The 22,414-nt window shown below is 42.9% G+C and overlaps 1 protein-coding gene across 1 annotated transcript in view; it reads right to left on the bottom strand.

Moving 5' to 3' along the window:
- The window catches only part of itga1 (integrin, alpha 1), a 70,629-nt gene that overhangs the window by 37,859 nt on the left and 10,356 nt on the right, over positions 1-22,414 (bottom strand). Inside the window, exons 2-3 of the mRNA XM_072658216.1 lie at positions 10,127-10,247; positions 709-821 (exon numbers count right to left, since the gene is read on the bottom strand). Of these exons, the coding sequence (XP_072514317.1) occupies positions 709-821; positions 10,127-10,247 (234 nt within the window). The remainder of the gene's footprint in view (positions 1-708; positions 822-10,126; positions 10,248-22,414) is intronic.

Below are 22,414 nucleotides of genomic sequence, written 5' to 3'. Positions count from 1 at the left end.
AGCTGTAGAATATATGCAAATATTCTAGAACAACAAAGGTTCTAGAATAGATAGAAGACACATTATAGATAGAAGACACTTTTACACATTATGATGTCAATCATGTGTAAAAGACAAAACAAGCTGAACAAATGCTTTAGAACATCAAACACAGAACATCAAAAAAGATGCTCTGAAACACCAAAACAAATGTAGAATTTTAGAATTTTCAGAAATGCTCTAGAACAACAAATTAATTTAAAATCTTTCTAGAATAACAAAAGTTCTAGAACGCAGAGAAAATCTAGAACACAGAACTCTCTAGAACAAGAACAAGACTTCTACAGTGCCAGCAAACATCTTATCTTGGGGACTGGTGGTCTAATAAAGGTGTATAGAGAGTGTGTAAGAGTCTGAGCTGCTGCTGTGAATCACTCTTCGGCCCGTAAGCAGAGCAGCGACCGGACCGGCGACCGGACCGGCTCTGGGGTTCTGACTGCAGGGCTGATCCGTAACTGCTGAACTTCAGCTCTTAAAAAGAGACTAAAAATCGAACCATATAAACAGGGCTGTGACCCGACCTCCACAAAAGACCCTCCGAATAAACCGCACTCCTGAATCAACAGGAAACGAATAACCCCTCACACACTTTCACTCTCGCTCACTCTCACACACACTCACACACACACTCTTGCACAGAAAAAAACACCCAGAATGGCCAGTTCTCACCAGGCAGGTCTAATTTTATACACTCTGAAGAACGCCCGTGACCCACAGGACATTTGTAGACATCTCCGGTCCGCTTGGCTGGCTGACCCTTTAGAGGAGAGCCAATGAGAACCCTGCAGAGAAAGAGAGGGTGGGAAGAGGGGGGGGGGATTTATTAATTATTTGATAACATTGTGTATTTCATCATCCTGATGTAGAAGCCGTCCTCTTTCATCTTCCGTTTTGGTGATTTAATTTGCAGTGGTATAAACACTGATCAGACTCTCAGGAAAGTCAGATCAGTCAGCAGATCATTAAGAGACTTCACTGATCGTCTGCTGAGTCCAGCTGATCTTCACTGGATCTGAAGAGTCCAGGTTCAGATCTGCAGACGTTCTCCTGAGAGACCACTGATCCTCTAACAGCTCTAATACTGACCATCCCACCACCCTCAACCAGCTGCTGTAGACCTGCTGCTGACACCAGTCTGAACTGGAGACTAACTGGATTAGGCTGGGATTAAGGGGCCAGGATGAGGTTTAGGATCGGTTTTTGGGATGAGGTTAAGGTTAGGGTTAGGATTAGGATCAGGGTTAGGATTAAAATTATGATCAGGGTTAGGATTAAATTGTGGGTGAGGCTGGGTTAGGATTATGACCAGGGTTCGAGTTAGGGTTTGGGTGGAGGTTAGAGTTAGGATTAGGATCATGGTTAGGTTTAGGTTTTGGGTTAAGGTTGAGATTTAGGTTAAGGTTAAGGTTAAGGTTAGGATTAGGATCAGGGTTAGGTTTAGGTTGTGGGTTGAGGTTAAGGTTAAGGTTAGGATTAGGATTAGGATCAGGGTTAGGGTTAGGGCTAGGTTTTGGGTGGAGGTTAAAGTCAGGATTAGAATCAGGGTTAGCTTGTGGGTTGAGGTCAGGATTATGATCAGGGTTAGGTTTAGGTTGTGGGTTGAGATTAGGGTTAGGATTAGGATCATGGTTAGGTTTAGGTTTTGGGTTAAGGTTGAGATTAGGATTAGGGTTAGAATCAGCAGACGGAGCTGCTGTACATCCCGGGAACTGCTGGACCAAGAAACTGCTGGACCAAGAAACGATCTTGCCATCACCTTCGAGAACTCACTGGTCACTCCCTCTACTGAAGCCCGAAGCCTTGGTGTAGTGATGGATGATCAGTTATCGTTCTCAAGTCATGTTGCAAACGTAACTCGGTCCTGCAGATTTCTTCTGTACAACATCCGGAGAATTCGACCCTTCCTCTCTAGAGAGTCGCCCAGGTGCTTGTTCAGTCTCTCGTCACTTCCAGACTTGACTACTGCAACTCTCTTCTGGCTGGTCTCCCTCTGCGCACCATCAGGCCCCTGCAACTCATCCAGAATGCAGCGGCACGGGTCGTCTTCAATGTCCCAAAATTTAGCCATGTCACTCCACTGCTGCGTTCTCTCCACTGGCTTCCTGTAGCTGCCCGCATCAGATTTAAAACCCTGACGCTGGCCTACAAAGCCAAGAACGGACCAGCCCCTCCGTATCTGATGGCAATGGTCAAAAGCCGATCAACACCAAGAGCCCTTCCAGCTTCAAGTACGGCTCGGCTGGACCCACCATCCCTCAAAATCCGCGGAAGACAAGCGTCCAGGCTTTTTTCTGTCCTGCACCAAAGTGGTGGAACGAGCTGCCCCTGGATGTCCGAACGGCCGAGTCGCTCGCTGTCTTCAAACGCAGACTGAAGACCCACCTCTTCAGAGAGTACTTGGACGAATAGTTCTATGGTCGCCTTATTGTATTGTGTTTAGTAATGTCTAAAGCTTGGAGGTATCTTTTGTATTATTAGTCTATTCTAACTAGCTGAGGTTTTCTTGGGTAAATAGCAAAGCACTTTGTAAGTCGCTCTGCATAAGAGCGTCTGCTAAATGCCGAAAGGAGAAAGGTCTGTTAAATGGGAAGTTTGCCAGACGGCTTACTGGACAAAAACAAAGGCAGCTGTCTGGCTGTTTAGCTGCAGTTTAGCTATCATCCCGCCTAAAATACCACATGGGTCAACTATAGGATTCACAAGCTATATGAAACAGAGAGGGCAAAACTAGCTCAGGATTTGGAACTACTATTATTGCTCCTACGGATTCTTGGACAGCACTGGGTAATCTAGGTATCTCGGAGTTACAGCTCATTATGTAGATGAACAGTGGCGACTTCATTCACATGCTTAACGGTCATGCACGACCATTGTGCTGCGACCCGGGCCAAACATTTTACAGATGTGGCAAAGCAGTGGAACATCGAAAGTAAAGTGAGCACCCTAAACCCTAAATCCATGTTTAGTGCAAGGAATATAATAGCAGCGACGAGACGCCCACCTGGGATAGATAGATAGATACACTTAAAAATCCAAATTTTCTATAATATTTACACAGATAAATTTTTTTACGTGATTAATCACAATTAATTTCAGAATTTCATATTGTTAATCGCGATTAATCGCCTTTTATAAATCTTTTTCAATTGTTTGACAGCTCTAATATATATATATATATATATATATATATATATATATATATATATATATATATCTCTTATAAGATACAACACTATATATAAGATACTACAGTGGAACATCGAAAGTAAAGCGAGCACCCTAAACCCTAAACCCTAAACAGATGTCCCAGACGCCTACCTGGGATAGACAGATAGATAGACTTCGATAGAATCAGAATTTTTTATGACATTTACCAATTTTTTTAAAAAGGATCAGATTAATCAGGATTAATCTCAGAATTTCATATAGTTAATCGGGATTAATCGCATTTTTTTATTCTTTTTTTTTTTTTAGATCATTATACAATTTTAATCAGCTGTCCTTGAAGAAGCAAAGAGTGACAAAGCAGCAGAGAGTGAGAGAAAAAGAGCAGGAGAGGCAGAGGCATGAGGTCACCCTCACATTCAAAACCACAAAGCTCTTGAGAAAATGAAAGAGCAGAGCTAAAGTCATGAGAAAGCAGACGCTCACTGAAACACTACAGGGCTAATTGATTCTCTACTTTTCGAGCAGTAAAAGAAAACACAGGACGCACGGCTCCACCCGCGTCACGTTACGCTAATGGTGTGTCCATTAATGGTCAGGGGCGCTCTGCTGAGAACCCCCAGGTTTTCACAGATCTTATAATAACAGTAAAGGTCTGTGGATTTGAAGTTGATTGGTGCCGACAGATATAGAAACCGGACCTAACCCTAACCCTTGTTCTAATTTACAGCAGCATATCCGTAACAGCCCGGAGCTGGTTCTCAGGGTTCTCCTACATGACGAATGCCCCAGCAGTTGGTGGAAAACAGCCCAGCGCTTCACGTCTAAGTGATTTTTATCGACTACAACTGCAATAAAGTGTCATAAAAGCCCAAATGGAAATGACTTACAGGCGTACTTTGGCCAAAAAATCTAATTTTCATTTGATTTCCAGCCCCAACTACCCCCATTTACCCCCCCCTTACCCCCCCCCCCCCCCCAACCCCTCTTACCCCAACTGCAGTCAATCACCCAAGTCATGTTGGGTGTCTGAAATTTACCTCTGTAGCTACAAAGCTAGTCCAGCCAATCTTATTAGCATAGCAATTAGCATTGTGCTAACTGCACACAGACATCTAGTCTTCTACTGTTGGCTACTAATGTTTTTTTAGCTATGCTAGCATACTCAATATGGACAAAAGTATTTGGACATCTCAATCATTGCATCTTCTGAAATCAAGCCTATTAAAAAGAGCTGTTCCTCCTGCTTCTGTTGGAGTAACCATCTCTACTGTCCAGAGAAGAAGACTTTCTACTAGATTCTGGAAGAGGAGCATTGCTGTGAGGATTTGATTGCATTCAGCAACAATAGCGTTAGTGAGACCAGGATGTTGAATGATGATCACCAACCCACCCCACCTCATCATCCCCAACTCCCCAACTCATCCCATCTAAAGGTACTGGATGGAGCTCCTCCACCATCATTCCAGAGAACACAGCTCTTCCACTGCTCCACGCTCCTCAATGCTGGGGGGCTTTATACCCCTCCTCTAGTCCACGCCTGGCATTAGGCAGCATGGTGCTGATAGGTTAATGATGTTGATCTGCTCCAGAGAGTCCTATTCTATTGGCAGTACTTCTTCTTTACAGGGACTAGACAAGCTGTGTGTGCATTTGCACGTCTGTGTCAGCAGTGGGTGAAGCTTAAAGTAGCTGAATGCATTCATTAGAAGGGGTGTCCACAAACCTTTGGGCTTGTAGTGTACTTTAGTCCATGTATCCATATAATCAGGTCTATTAGAGATGACTGATCACCTGCACCTGGTTTGAGGAGAAGGTGTGATGAGGAATGTAGTTAGCACTATGCTAATTATGATGCTATATATGTATATAAGGTTATATTTTGGCTGACCCTCCCCCACAGTCTGTAAAAACAGTGCTTGGTCTCATTTCCCGCTTTGCAGAAAGTTTGGTTTGGTCTGTTTGGTTTCCATGGTCGCTTGTAATTTCTGTAGATCTAGCAATGTGAGGGACTATTCCTGCTCTCAGACGCTGAGGAACTGTTACTATTCTGAAGATGAACTAGAAAGCTACTTAAAAACGCTGACTCAGTACTGACTAGTGCAGTGGCTTTGGCTCAGAGATTAGGCTAAACTCGAATTTTTCATCATGTGAATTGGTCTAATATTTAAACACAAGGAACACAACTGCAGTAAACAGCTTTTAATCTATAAGTGTGTGTAAATATCATACATATCATAAATATCAGGTATTTCTATAACACATAAAACACATAAAAATATATATAAAAAAGGATGAAGTGCTATAAAACAACTGTTCTCAGCCTTGGGGCGAGATGTGGTGTCTACAAAGGTGTACTAGATTATTACATGTTTTTAAAAGACGTTTCCAACAAAAAGGCCACAAGCTAGTACAGACTCTTAGTCCCTTTGGTCTAAGCTGGTTTATGCTGGCTTGGTGCTGGTATGGCACTAATTCACCAGTTTACCAGTGTTTACAACTCAACATATGCAGGTTTATGCTGGTGTGATACTGTTTGACCAGTATACCAGTGTTTACAACTCAATATATGCTGGTTTATACTGGTCTGGTGCTGGTGTGGTGCTGGTATGGCACTGGTTGACCAGTATATTAGTGTTTAAAACTCAACAAATGCTGGTTTATACTGGTTGGGTGCTGGTTGACCAGTATACCAGTGTTTAAAACTCAACATATGCTGGATTGTGCTATTATTGTGCAGGTGTGGCACTAATGTACCAGTATACCAGTGTATAAAACACAATATATGCTGGTTTATGCTGGTTTACATTGGTCTGGTGCTGGTTGACCAGTATACCAGTGTTCAAAACTCAACAAATGTTTGATTATGCTGGTTTATGCTGGTGTAGCACTGGCTGACCAGTATACCAGTGTTCAAAACTCAACAAATGTTTGATTATGCTGGTTTATGCTGGTGTAGCACTGGCTGACCAGTATACCAGTGTTTAAAACTCAATATATGCTGGTTTATACTGGTCTGGTGCTGGTGTGGTGCTGGTTGACCAGTATACCAGTGTTTAAAACTCAACATATGCTGGTTTATGTTGGTTTATATTGGTCTTGTGCTGGTTGACTAGTATACCAGTGCTTAAAACACAATATATGCTGGTTTATGATGGTTTACACTGGTCTGGTGCTGGTTGACCAGTATACCAGTGTTCAAAACTCAACAAATGTTTGATTATGCTGGTTTATGCTGGTGTAGCACTGGCTGACCAGTATACCAGTGTTCAAAACTCAACAAATGTTTGATTATGCTGGTTTATGCTGGTGTGGTGCTGGTTGACCAGTATACCAGTGTTTAAAACTCAACATATGCTGGTTTATGTTGGTTTATATTGGTCTTGTGCTGGTTGACTAGTATACCAGTGCTTAAAACACAATATATGCTGGTTTATGCTGGTTTACACTGGTCTGGTGCTGGTTGACCAGTATACCAGTGTTCAAAACTCAACAAATGTTTGATTATGCTGGTTTATGCTGGTGTAGCACTGGCTGACCAGTATACCAGTGTTCAAAACTCAACAAATGTTTGATTATGCTGGTTTATGCTGGTGTAGCACTGGCTGACCAGTATACCAGTGTTCAAAACTCAACAAATGTTTGATTATGCTGGTTTATGCTGGTGTAGCACTGGCTGACCAGTATACCAGTGTTTAAAACTCAATATATGCTGGTTTATACTGGTCTGGTGCTGGTGTGGTGCTGGTTGACCAGTATACCAGTGTTTAAAACTCAACATATGCTGGTTTATGTTGGTTTATATTGGTCTTGTGCTGGTTGACTAGTATACCAGTGCTTAAAACACAATATATGCTGGTTTATGCTGGTTTACACTGGTCTGGTGCTGGTTGACCAGTATACCAGTGTTCAAAACTCAACAAATGTTTGATTATGCTGGTTTATGCTGGTGTAGCACTGGCTGACCAGTATACCAGTGTTCAAAACTCAACAAATGTTTGATTATGCTGGTTTATGCTGGTGTAGCACTGGCTGACCAGTATACCAGTGTTTAAAACTCAATATATGCTGGTTTATACTGGTCTGGTGCTGGTGTGGTGCTGGTTGACCAGTATACCAGTGTTTAAAACTCAACATATGCTGGTTTATGTTGGTTTATATTGGTCTTGTGCTGGTTGACTAGTATACCAGTGCTTAAAACACAATATATGCTGGTTTATGCTGGTTTACACTGGTCTGGTGCTGGTTGACCAGTATACCAGTGTTCAAAACTCAACAAATGTTTGATTATGCTGGTTTATGCTGGTGTAGCACTGGCTGACCAGTATACCAGTGTTCAAAACTCAACAAATGTTTGATTATGCTGGTTTATGCTGGTGTAGCACTGGCTGACCAGTATACCAGTGTTTAAAACTCAATATATGCTGGTTTATACTGGTCTGGTGCTGGTGTGGTGCTGGTTGACCAGTATACCAGTGTTTAAAACTCAACATATGCTGGTTTATGTTGGTTTATATTGGTCTTGTGCTGGTTGACTAGTATACCAGTGCTTAAAACACAATATATGCTGGTTTATGATGGTTTACACTGGTCTGGTGCTGGTTGACCAGTATACCAGTGTTCAAAACTCAACAAATGTTTGATTATGCTGGTTTATGCTGGTGTAGCACTGGCTGACCAGTATACCAGTGTTCAAAACTCAACAAATGTTTGATTATGCTGGTTTATGCTGGTGTAGCACTGGCTGACCAGTATACCAGTGTTTAAAACTCAATATATGCTGGTTTATACTGGTCTGGTGCTGGTGTGGTGCTGGTTGACCAGTATACCAGTGTTTAAAACTCAACATATGCTGGTTTATGTTGGTTTATATTGGTCTTGTGCTGGTTGACCAGTATACCGGTGTTTAAAACGTAACATATGCTGGATTATGCTATTATTGTGCTGGTGTGGCACTAATTTACCAGTATACCAGTGTTTACTGGTATATATAACTCAATATATGCTGGTTGATACTGGTCTGGTGCTGGCTGACCAGTATACCAATGTTTAAAACTCAATATATACTGGTTTATACAGGTCTGGTGCTGGTGTGACACGGGTTGACCAGTATACCAGTGTTCAAAAGCTCTAAACGCTGTTTTTTGCTGATGACCTTTGCATCTCTATAGTACACACTGTTTTTTTTCTATAACATGCTGTCATACAGTAACCAGACCAGCAGCCTATCTGTGTCTATACGTAGGTGATATGAGCTCACTGTGCTGCACAGCGCTGAGTTTAGAGAGCTGGTCTGTGAGAAAAAGGCTCTCATCTGAAGCAGAGAGCGTATTTCTGTCGGCGTTAGGAGTAAACATGTCAGTGCAGTCAGAGCGGCTGAGCTGCTATAGAGCTGTCAGATGTGTTTCAGAGATGTTTCTGTATTCCTAATTTCAGTTATTTATCTTCTGGGTGTTTTTCTGTAGAATTTGACAAATATCTACAACCTTTATTTTAATAACTACAAATTTTACTTTGACAGGCGTAGCCTTTTTATCCCCTCCTGACCACTTACTGACCTGCTCTGTGGGAACACTGTTGTTTTTCAGAAGCAAAACTGGGCACCAACCTGATTACATGTAAACAACTCAAGTCTTTAACATTCCTCCAGTCAAATGAGGCCTGAGAAAACAGTGCTGATACCAGTGGAGTACACACACTCACCACTGGCCTTCAAATCAAGTGTGCCAGTAACTCCTTAAACTGCAAATTAAACAAAAAATATTGGATATTTTATTATTCCGTCAATAATTTGAACAAATACTGTAGATTCTGTAATAGGGAAGAGCAGTGCAGAATCTAGCATGAGCTAAATGGTATGGTAGCATGAGGTGTTCCCACAGCAATGCCGTCCACCAATTTTCTCAACAGAGAAAGAGACAGATGTTCCTCCAGATTCCTCCTGAAGACTGTTTTCTCTTTTCATGGTGAGTGAGTTTGATCATAGAATTCCCTCCTGTATTAACTAAATCTCCTCTTGGTGGCGTAATAGAGCACCATTTAAAAGCAGATCAACTTCAGCTTACAGTGAGAGCTAGACAGGCTAAAGTCCAGCTTCCAAACATGGTGGCGGTAGTTTCACACACTGCTACTGTAAGACCTAGATAAAGTAAACAATTAGAGACGACCCCTTCATATATACTGACCGAAGCTAATGTTTTAGACCCAGGCAGGTTAGGAGTGTACTGTAGATATGATGGTGGATCAGGAGCGTACTGTAGATGTTTGTGCAGAGCTGTTTTAGTGGAAGAAGAAGGATCTACACGATATTAGACAGGGGTTCACTTTCACTGTTTTCATTTGTGGCTGAATAAAGAGAACTGAACTGTCTGTGTTTAGGTGGATGAGGTAAGAACGATGTTCTACAGTCAGACTGGTGCAGGAACGAAGGCCCTGTGAAAGCACTTACTTCTGCTCCCTTCTTTATTAGTCTTAAAACACATGTTGTGCTCCGGTGATGCAAAGTCACGCCAGCACTGTGCTCGAAAGTTGCCCAATTAGTCCCAGTCGGGGGTTGACTGGTTTGCAGGCTGCAGTGTTGGTGGCCTGGGCTTTACAGCGCACAGGAGGACAGTTTCACACTTCACAACAGTGTGAAACACTCCTCCCACATTTACAGCAGCAGATTAGTGGTTTTACTGAGGCTTCACTGGGGTTCAATGTCCAGCAGGTTGTTATAACTGGTGAAGCGAGGAGGCAGGATGCCTCTTTATTCTCTTAAGAGAGTCTAAAACGGCCTTTAGGAGCTGATAAGAGCTGTTAATAAGTCTACACTGGCTGGGTTATAAAGACAGCACAGGTGGGAACACTAATGAGCGGGCGGGGCCAGGGCGGAGACAAACACTACAATATAGGCACTGGGCCACTCTGCTGTATAACTCACCATTTTCCTTCACTGTTCTCGAACTGCTGCACGGTGTAGCCGAACATGTCTTCCACTGGGCCGCTGAACGACATCCCGTTCTTCTCGTCCACATTGAAGAACGACAGACATGGCAGCAGCACTGCAAGAGGGACAAAAGAGTAAATTACTTGATGCTACCACTTAATTCATGCTACTTTTAGGGACCGGAATTATCGTATTAAGGGCCCATAGCTGAGATTAGCTGTAATCTAATGGTTAAATCTTAAAGGTTGGCTCTCCTTGTTTATAATATTATAGTAAAGAGAAGTGGAGCAGAGACATACTGTAGCGTTAATGTGTGGGTCAAAGTCCGTAGCAATAGCAAAGCAATAGCGTGCCAGACGTCTGCTTCACTGCGTCAGAATCACTACCACCGGCCTTGCCAAGAATTTCTGCAGTGGCATTAGCAGCCTTGCTACCGTGCCAGCCGCCGGCCTTGCCCAGCAACAATACGAGGTCTACATCTTAAGGCTCTAAAGGGCAAGGCTTGAGTCCTGTACCAGGCAGGGTCACAGGAAATGATACAGGAAACAGAACAGAGGTCATTTTAGACCACAGAACATTTTTGACAATAAAGAGCTCCCCATTGTTGAAATGCCATGACCATTGTATGTATCCAATGGGGGTCCAGCAAAACTAGCCTTGCCTGTATATATATATATAGATCTAGTGTCAAACAAAGCTGAATTTACAGACTATAAATGTCATAAAGTCCCAACAGCAGTGTGAAAGACTAGTGGAGAGCCGGCCAAGACATGAGAGCTGTGATTGGCTGTCGAGGTTATTTCAGCATAGTGATTCTGAATGCTCTCAAAGTTCAGATATTAGCACTGTGTTTCTCTACAGTATAATTATTATCATCATTTTTTTTGCATTATTTCAGCAGTTGTCATTTTTGCAAATAAATAAATTCTCAAAATATTAATATTGTTATTTAAAGTTTAGGGGAAATGTTGTCCATAGTTTATGAAATACAGTGCAAATTTAAATTTCCCTAAAACACACTGCCTATAATTAGTAAAACCAGAGAAACTGGTCATGTAGGGTGGTCTCCGTTTTTTTCCGGAGCTATGTATATATATATATATATATATAGCTCTGTATATATATATCATCACTGTAAAGGTAAAGGTAAAGGTGAATGTATTTTACCCATCCGAACTAGGGGCATTGAGCACACACACTCCCAGAGCGGTGGGCAGCCAAGAGGGTGAACAGCCTTGCTCAAGAGACCAACAGTGGCAGCTTGCCGAGCCCGGGTATGGAACCCACAACCCTGTGACACTGTCCAGTGTACATTCATGATGAATATGGCAACAGAAATTCTCCATAATCTTTGTCAGTTTGACGTTTTTTTCTATAAATTTTGCAAAAATAATCATATATTTGTTGTGTATGAGTCTACGGGCTATTTCACACTCCTACATGATGACACCACACAGTCATCAGTCATCTATTTAACCATACAGAGATCAAATTCAGTCCTTTTTTATGACTGATTAAACTATCAGCTCTACAGAAAAGCCTTTATTACTAATCTAAAGGTCCAGACGGGATGTTTTTTAGCAGAGAAACAAACAGGATAATCAACAAAGCGAAACCTCTGTGACACCAACAACAGTGTCTCTGTTTGGCCCTGCCTGTGCATGGGAGCAGAATATGTGATTCCAGTAAAAGAGCAATAAGTGAACTGCTGCCAGAGGAATGTTAGAAAGCTGCTGTTGCCCCTGCTGGACAATGGCTACTTCACTCACTGCTGTATGTGAACTGGACACTAAATATAGAGTGAAAACAGCTCATTGTGCCCAGGCCACAGAGAGCCTCTTCATACATGCAGTGGAATTTCCATCATTATTTATTCAATTCCTGCATTACTGAAGCAGCGCTGGATGCTTAACAAACCTCCGACGTGCTGAGTCCAGCCAGGACCACGAAGGCTGTACAAAGAGCGTCTGTCCACCCCTCGCTGCCCTGTCCTGTACTGACCACTGTGATTCACTGCAGTGTAAAGTCTACTGAGACAGACGGACTGGTGGTAATGGAATTACTTCAGGAAGGGTAAGACGTGCCGAGTGTGACGCATCCCAGCAGACTGACAGACGAGGATGAAGGTGGATGAAGAGGAAATGATGAGTTCCATTAAAGAATAGAATTATAAATACGGTAGGAAATATGGTAACGTGGCTCCACAGGTAGTGCGTGTCGCACAGCTCCAGCACCTACAACCGTAGGTTCGGGTGCTACGGTTTCCTCCCGTCTCCCATGTCTCCACAAATGCACATGGCAGGTGAACTGGCTAACTGGGTGAGAGTGAACGGGTGTGTGCGGTACCCTGCGATGGACCGGTGGCCGGTCCAGGGGTATTTCTGCTTTGCACCCAATGGTTCCGGGTAGGCTTCAGACCCATCACGATTCTGACCAGGGATCCAAGCAGCGAATATGAAGATGGATGGTAATGTAATGATGGTGACGTTGGGGATGGGTTACAAAAATAGGCTAAAGTTGGATAGATATGAGATATGAGTAAATCCTATATTTAGTCTATTTTTAATTCATTATTAATAATTTCTCGTTGTATCAGTTATTATATTGTGATTTTTTCCTGAATGTATCAGTTAAGTAGCGAAGTATTAATATTTACAACTGTTCTAATTCTTGTTAATAAATAATAATAAATAATAAATAATCAATTGAATAAATCATAACTTTAATAAGACATGAAGTTATAACCTGAGAGTTATAGGGGGTCTCCAAATCGAGGAATCACCCTGTTGACTCTGCGTTGGTACAAAAGGGCTTTTATTTTGTTTATGCCGCATTTAACCTATTTCCACAGGCCCCCTAGTGGTCACTTCATCAGCAGAATGGGAACTACTGGTTGAGTGTGTGTGTTTACTGGTGTAAATTCACACACACACACACATACACACACACACACTGCACACAGTACAACAGATCAGTGTGTGGAATCATCATCAGCAGACCCACCTGACTGTAACCCCCACCCCAGCACCAGCAATGCTCCGACACCAGGAAGCACCGCCCCTTTTTTTCCGACTGCCAGTGATGCTGCATCGCCTGGCAACATGCCAACGTGCTCTGAGGAAAGCACTGGGTCCACCAGCTAACAGACGCCTGTGCCGGCCCACATCGCCTAAGAGTAATAAGGGGAGACAGCGCCATCTACACACCTGAAGAGAGCACAGCCAGTTGTGCGCTCTCAGACTTCGGCCGCTGATGGCAAAGCAGTGTGGCTCTAGGCTTCCGTTCTTGTTGGATGTGCTGTGTTTGAGTAGGTGTGCAAGGCATTGGGAATTAAACCAGTGACCTCCTGATAACGGTGCCACAATCAATCAATTATCAATATATTTTATTATATATATGAATATTGACATTAGAGAAAGTGTGTGTACCCCCTGCGTCCCTCGCTAAGCCTCTGCCCTGCGCCTCACACTGCCCGCAGAGCTTGTTACAGTCATGCACTTAATTAAGAGGAGATTAATGGTTTTATGTTCAGACGTGTGTGTGTGTGTGTGTGTGTGTGTGTGTGTGTGTGTGTGTGTGCACATGTGGTCTGGGAGGAACTCTCCGTCCGCCTCTGGCTGTCTGTGTCTGTGTTTATAGGGGAGATATTACAGAGGAAACTCGTTCTGTTTATCGGGCCTTAAAATCCGACCCAGAAGAACATCTCAGCTCCCAGAGAAACACAGACCCTCGCCCAGTCACGTCTCATGCCATGTCTCAGACCGACTCACAGACATATCTAATCATCCTCATCCTCTTCCTCATCATCCTTATCATCGTCATCTCCTCGTCTTCCCTGTTTTTTTAAGTCATTACTCTGCTGTTTTGCTTGTCTGTGATTGTTGTTGTTTTCTGCTGATGTTTAGTCTAGAGGTGTGTCTGATCCTCTATTTGGACAAAAGTATTGGGACACCTGCGTATTCATTGTTTTTTCTTTAATCAAGGGTATTGAAAAGAGCTGATCCTGCTTTTGTTGGAGTAACTGTCTCTACTGTCCAGAGAGGAAGGCTTTCTAGTAGATTTTGGAAGAGGAGCATTGCTGTGAGGATTTGATTGCATTCAACAGCATTACTAAGGTCAAGTTTTTGGATGATGATCACCACACCTCATCATCCAACAACTCCCCAACGTATCTCAAAAGTACAGGATGGAACTCCACCATCATTCCAGAGAACACAGCTCCACACAGATAAGAGTGGCCTTAATGAGAGCGTCTTGCATGTAAAGTACGCTATATGGACAAAAGTATCTGGAAATCTGCTCATTTATTGCTTTTTCTGAAATCAGGGGTATTAAAAAGAGCTGATCCTGCTACTGTCCAGGGACGAAGGCTTTCTACTAGATTTTGGAGGAGCATTGCTGTGAGGATTTGACTGCATTCAACCACAACAGCATTACAGAGGTCATGTTGTTTGTTTGATGATGACCACCCAACCTCATCATCCCAACTCCCCAACTCATCCCATCTGGAAGTACTGGATGGAGCTCCACCACCATTATTCCACAGCTCAATGCTGGGGGGCTTTATACCCCTCTAGCCCACGCTTGGCATTAGGCAGCATGGTGCCAATAGGTTCATGATTTTTTCCATTCTGGGAAGCTGAAGAGTTCATTAGAAGGGGTGTCCACAAACATTTGGACAGAGAGTGTAAGATATTTCCATTGAGGCCTTTGCAGCGCTCCGCTCCGGCTGTGGTGGGAAAAATCCCTTAGACATGAAGCACTGGAGTGTTTTCCCCTCACTGCTGGAACATCTCTGGTTTATTAGGGCTCATTCCTTTAACTCATTATACACACATGACGAGGCCGTGCCCGCATGCAGTCTGAAAGAGACGCAGCCTCCTGGGAATAATGACAGGACATGGAAAAGAAAGCCTAATCCAGACCAAACCACTGAACTTCCAAAAGGGCTTTGGTTTATTTTTGCTTTGATTCCGAGCAGCGGTGGACGGTCTTCTCTCATTCAGAGAGGAACTGCAGAGACACATGCTGGAACAGCGGCCAGGTAGCCCAACCCCACTGTCCACGGAAAAACATCCGCCTCAAACCCAGTTAACCCCATTACGTCACAGACGCGAGGGGGAGAGAGCGCGTTTAGCTGATTCAAGGTGGCCGCCGGCCAGGAAACCCTTTTACATTGATCAGAAAAATGGGGAGGACGTCCAGACGGTCATTTTGACCGAGGCAGTCTGACAAATGTAGATGCAAACCACTTAACTGCAGCCTCTTCTGCACAGACTCATCAGAGTCACGATGATGAACAAGCATAAGCAAAAAGGTGGAACGGCTGTAACTTTAGCCTCCATCGCTATTCTACATCATTTGGCCACTTTATCAGAAACACCCACCACCTTGTGCTTCCACTCACTGGCCAGTTTATTAGAAACACCTACCACCTTGTGCTTCTACTCGCTGGCCAGTTTATTAGAAACACCAATCACCTTGTGCTTCCTCTCGCTGGCCACTTTATTAGAAACACCTACCACCTTGTTCTTCCACTCGCTGGCCACTTTATTAGAAACACCCCCCACCTTGTGCTTCCACTCTCTGGCCACTTTATTAGAAACACCTAACATCTTGATCTTCCACTCGCTGGCCAGTTTATTAGAAACAACTACCACCTTGTGCTTCCACTTAGTGGCCACTTTATTAGAAACACCTACCACCTTGTGCTTCCACTTAGTGGCCACTTTATTAGAAACACCGACCACCTTGTGCTTCCACTCACTGGCCACTTTATTAGAAACATCTACCACCTTGTGCTTCCACTCACTGGCCACTTTATTGGAAACACCCACCACCTTGTGCTTCCACTCACTGGCCACTTTATTAGGAACACCTGTAACAGTGCACTCGTGTTGTTTAGCTGTGTTAGTCATGTGTCATCTGCTGAGTCTGTCTGAATCAGAGACACCAGTTTAATGACTGTACTGAAATCCGCACGGAATAAACTAATTAAGGATGGCATGAACACCAGCAGTCCGTCATGGCAAACATCTGGGTGGTCAAAACATCCAGATTAGGGCCTCCGTCAGCGATGGCAGGCCAGAGAAAATAGGAAATGGCTGACTGCTGTTATCTGCCTGCAAGTAAATAGTGTTTAGCACAGTTCACTGGAAATAGGCCTGTTTTAAGCCCAGGATTCACTGCAAGCACATCATGCCAACATTTCCATCCCATTCTTGCAAAATTAAGATTTCTCGTTACTGAGTGTCGAAAGGCTTCTCAGTATCTCCATAAAAACGTGGCTCATGAGCCTAGAGTCAGTTAGAAACACATGCTGGATCTTTACGACGCCTTTTGAAGCTCCTGGCTTTGTACTGGTTTGCGGTCAAGGTCGAGTCTTAACCCTGGTGTGATTTCCCCTTCACTACTATCCAGACAGCTTGTCTAATGAGTGACTTCAGCTACGTTCAGGTGACCCATTTCTGACCCAGGGATGGACTTCACAAGACCTCTGCAGGTGTCCTGCTGTGATCTCTGGACCTTTGAACCTTGTAAGTTGTGAGGTGGGACCTCCATGAGCCTCCTTGAGCATTAGATGCCCATGACCCTGTCCGGCCACTTCCTTGGAGCACTTTTAGTAGGTACTGACCACTGCATACCAGGAGCACCCCACAAGACCTGCTTGCTGATGTTCTGGTGGAGATGTTCTGACCCAGTCATTGTCTAGAACATCACAGTTTGGGTCTTGTCAGAGTGGGTAAGGCTAGATCCGTCCAGTACTTTTGGGATGAGATGGTGTGGTAATGCTCCAAATCTACTCCCAATACTTTTTTATATATACATATCGTGTATCCCCACCCCTTGACAGGCGCCATAGGAACCTAGACAATCAATGTTTTTCCCTTTACATTTCTTGCCGGTCTTAATGTTATGGCTAGATTATTAATAAACACATCCTCTGGCTCAAAACACACTCATAACGGACCCCAATAAGCAGATCAGCCTCTATTATGAGCGTGTTTGGAGTTAGGGAACTGCAGGTGTCAGTCAATCATTCAGCAACGACAGCTGTGAAGCTGTAGATTGACAACGTTCCTTTAAACCCAGTGTTGAGCTTGAGGTGACGACACACACAAGCTGGGCCGGCGGCTCACCCTAATGACATAGCAGCTCTCAGTTAATCAATAACATCTGAAATGTGCACCCCTGTGTTCTCCTTTGGCACATGCGCTGGCTCTCTTTCTGCATTTGGCTGATGTGATGATGTTGGAGCGCTGCTATGTAAGGCACTAACCAAAAAAGCTCTGAACTACAGTGGCTAGTTATTGCATGACTGGTGTATTGCTACAGACATAGCATAACCCTGAGCTACCAGTTCCACTAAGCTAACCCATTGAGCACGATGTGTATTAGCTAAATTAGACTCTACCTGCTGAGAAGATTGAGGTCCTTTGGGGTGCAGGGAGCACTCCTGAGGACTTTCTTTGACACAGTGGGGGCATCTGCTCTTATGGAGTAGTCTGCTGGGGCAGCAGCATCTCGACGGCAGATAAGAAGAGACTGAATAAGCTCATAAAGAGGGCCTGGGATGCTTCCTGGGATGCTTCTTAGACCCAGAGCTGGTGGTGGGAGACAGGAGGATGACAGCCAAGCTGGCTCAAATAAAAATAGCATTCCTCTGATTTCATCACACTCCGAAAAGTACTGCTAAAGACCAGGATGTAGTTTAGCACTGGAACAAGACCCTGTATTTGCTACTGTATTTGTCTAGTGTCTAAACACACAGCATGCATACACATGACCTGACAGGTCAATACTATAACCATACGGACATGAGCATACGAACACACTCTGAGAAGGACCGTCAGTGGGACTGGACAGGGATTTAGCTCATTCATGGCTGTGAAGAGCGTCGAGTGGCTGCATCCGGGTCTGGAGCTGCTGCTGCTTCCAGATGTATCCTCCTGAGGCCCGGCTTTATACTGGCTCTGAGAAAGGCATGCGCGTCCACCCACGCCATGACATAATACTCCCTACAGGTCACGCCTGCTTTAATCACAGCATCCTCCCACCCTGACACACACACACAAACACACACACACACAAACAGGACTCACTGCCGTGTTTTGTTACCTCTCACACTAAGGCTGGGCAATGGCTAAAAATAATTAGAACAACATTTTCAGGCTTATGGCAGCTTTTGTCCTGCTTTCGTAAGCAGCTGGAAACATATCTAAGCAGCTACATTATGAACGAGCTCACAGCCTTCCATCCCTACAGATCCACGTTTGTCACTGTGCTGATACTGATACTGAAATATGTAAATTACCTCTGTTCTGATTGACTGCCTCATTCAAACAGCAGCCCAGGCTGAAACACTCCTTATAACGTCAGCATGAATGGGCGGAGCCAAACTGCTGTAGGATGAATAGGTGGACGTATGCAAATATGTTTGTTGGTTGTGACATCACAAAAGCTATAAATAAAGCTGTGTAATATAATAAGCTGTGTTAATAAAGCGGTATAAATAAATGAATAAATTGGGCATATTTTGCAATCTGTCAATTCTAACTCACCCCCATGAGCATGATTATGATCAATTGTATTATTATGCATAATAGTTACATTGCATATTATCACTGTCATATGTGTATCTTCAGAACAGTAGCTTTACAGGAGGAAAACCTTGTTAATATAAAATATTTTTTAATTCCAAGTCATTTTGGAGCTTTTTTTATTGGTCCATTCATCATCAAATTCTGAAAGAATATAAATAGCAACTGCCAGATTCACATTATTTTATCTGCAAATCTGCAAAATTCTCATTTTGAATAATTAATAAACTATTTAGATTAAATAAGTTTGCATTTATGTAGCAGTTCATGCTCATTATATACTATTAATGTTTTTTTTTTCAATATTTTTAGTACAAATTTATGATTCTTTTTTAACATTGGGGGACAGAAAGTTCATTTGTTTACGTGGTCAATGTTAGAAACCAATATGACCAGCTAATATTTAGTTTGGGTCTGAAATTGATTGATGTAGAACATGTTGATTTCTATGCACTGTTGCAAAAAGTGACAATCACCGGGGTCCAAGCACTGTTTGCTATTACTTAGACAGTAGAGCCCAGCTGATGGGCAGTGGTTTTAGACGGGAGTTATATATAATAGATGTGGGGTAGAGCTGAGCAATATGATGACATTTTATGGTATCATGATACATTTTGTTATGGTGATGATAATAAGCTTCTCTAATCATATGGAGGAGAATGTTAGTGTTAATAAACACTGATCAGCTGCAGGTTTCATTACTAACAGTGTAATTAGACTGAAGGGTTCATTAGATGTAGAGCAGCAGATGTTGAGTATTAATCACTGTATTCAGTACAGGAGAGGATCTGAATAGTAGTTTATAATAATCTGATACTGATGTTTTAGTCTGTGATTACATGTATAGTGATAAATATTGTGTATCACGAAAAAAGTCTTTAAATATTGTGATACAGTATTTTTACCATATCGCCCAGCACTAATGTGGGGTGTAATTCCTCAGCAGTTATTCTGTATCCTACACTGTTAAAAGTGTCCTGGAGGAACCTTTGGATGTTCTTCAGTTTGAAACTGTGCTGATGTGATTTAAGGAGAAAGGTTCCTTCAGAAGAAAAAGGTTCCTTAAGAGGTTCCTCCACAGTTTCAAACTGAAGAACCTCCAAAAGTTTCTAGTCTTAGAGTTCACTTAAATTATTCTGAAACTACTACAGGGGTTTGGTTTCTGAACTTTTCACCATTTAGTAGAAAGTAGTGAGATCTTTTCGGTGAGCTAGTCTGAAGAACAGAGCTCGGTTCCTCCAGGTTTCTCCTGGACGCCCCCCAGTCCAGCCAGCACAGCGTTTAGGATGTGTTCAACTCCATCAGCAGCAGCAGCAGCAGCAGCAGCTCACCTGATTTACCATCATTAAGCCCTGATTTACCACCAAACCAGGTGTTGATCTGAGGAGAACTCTAAATAACACTAGACTCCATGAGAGAGGAGAACTTTGGAGATGTTCTAATGATGAACACAGTGATGGAGAACCTCCACCACTTTCTGTAGGAGTGTTATTATTAGTGTTTATTCTAATATCAGTGATTTACTGAGCAGATCAGCAGGTTTTCATACTAATTTACATGGGAAACTATTGCCTTTCACACACACACACACACACACACACACTCTCATTTAAATACATATAGTATGAACACACTTACCCACACTGAATGCATTGGAGGGACTCAGATTCCACACTTATACACACACATACACACTGACACTCCCCAACAAGTGCTAATCCCACAGATTTCCCATATACAAACATACACACACACACACTCTCTCTCTCTCTCACATACATATACAAACACACTCGCCCACGATAAACACACATCTCACAGAGAGACTAAAAATCCCACACATACATACACACACACACCCTCACACGCCCCACAAAAGTGCTGAACCCACAGATTTCACACACACACACACTCATAGACAAACACACCAAATGCACAGAGAGACTATAAATACACTTGGGTTTACTGAGGTCACTTCCTGTGTCACAAACAAAGAAAAGTAAACTGTCCGTCACTCTGTTGTTCAGGACTACCGGTGAGCTTCACGCCGGCCGTCTGACCGCTGGAGGGGTCTGAGAAAATATATCACAACACCTCTGAGCATCCGAACGGCTCTGCTGGACAATAAGCCTCTCCCAGAAGTCCAGAGCCAATGAGAGAGGGATTGGGTTTCAGGGGGAACGGCCCGAGACTGGACAAACACGACTGTGTGGGATAAAGTTTTACTGACCGTCTCCTGCAGAAGGGCTGAATCCCACCGCTGCTTTCTCAGAGAGCCGTCACACCTACCTTCTTTAGTCCGGACCACGGTTCGAAACAAAGGACCAGAATTGTTGCCAAGTTTGTCAAATAAAAATTAAATTGTAAATTGAAAAGTTTCTGATTTGAAAAAAAAAGTTTATTGAAAAGATTTATTTAAAAAAATGTAATTTAAAATAAATCATCATTATAAATGTTTGTAATTGAAAAAAAGATTGATTAAAAAGGCTAATTTAATTTTTTTTATTTTATCTAATCTAATGTGTATTTAAAAAGCATGCAAACTGAAGTAAAATTTAATTTGAAATGTTTTAATTGTCATTTTTTTTTTAATTCACAAAAGGTTGTGAATTAATAAAACGTGTAATTTTAAAAACATATCATTTGGAAGAAATTGAACTGACAACATGCCGATGTCAGACACGCGACCCTCTGCAAACCAGTCATAGTCGAGTATAGGGGAAGCTTCCTATGTAGGATGTAGGTAAATCGTGCTCGCTAAACTAACCGGATCTCACGCCTTCAGACCACCGAACACTGAGCTGCTCCAACAACTCAGCAGGAAACTGAGCTAGTCTCTAGGTCAAACCATCTGACGTACACTGTAGAGTAAGAGTGGGTTCAGATTCTCATCAACTGATGAATCATCAACTGGTTAACACAGTTATGCTACAATCACACACACACTGTTACACACTGTGACACAGACTTCCTATATTTGCCATTAACTTGCTAAATATACATACTCCTGCCAGATCTTTACCAGAGCCAGAGTTTACGCCCAGTGCAACCTCCTTGTGGTTTATAAGGTCACCACCCACAAATCCCACAGTAGTGCATCCCTAACCACAGCCATCAGCATCTTGCCAGTTCCTCATATCAGTTTTCTGCAATCAGCAAATCTGTGCAGCACATTTAATCAGTCTAACAGTAACGACATGCTACACGGCTAGCCAGCAGCAAACAGTTCAGACTGAAAAACAAGAGATTATGTGAATTTAATGATTTTAAACTGAAAATTGATTTTTTTTTTTATTGAAAAGAATGAAAAATGCTTGCAAAGAAGATTTACCAGCATGACTAAACTGGTCTACCAGCATGACTGAACTGCTCTACCAGCATGACCAAGAAGGTCTACCAGCATGACCAAGAAGGTCTACCAGCATGATCAAACTGGTCTACCAGCATGACTGAACTGGTCAACCAGCATGACCAAGAAGGTCTACCAGCATGACCAAGAAGGTCTACCAGCATGATCAAACTGGTCTACCAGCATGACTGAACTGGTCAACCAGCATGACCAAGAAGGTCTACCAGCATGATCAAACTGGTCTACCAGCATGACTGAACTGGTCTACCAGCATGACCAAGAAGGTCTACCAGCATGACCAAGAAGGTCTACCAGCATGACTGAACTGGTTTA

Source organism: Salminus brasiliensis, chromosome 16 (assembly GCF_030463535.1).
Source record: "Salminus brasiliensis chromosome 16, fSalBra1.hap2, whole genome shotgun sequence".
Taxonomy (NCBI): Eukaryota; Metazoa; Chordata; class Actinopteri; order Characiformes; family Bryconidae; genus Salminus; species Salminus brasiliensis.
Note: the sequence above shows the minus strand (reverse complement) of the source record. Positions and strands in the feature narration are given on the sequence as shown.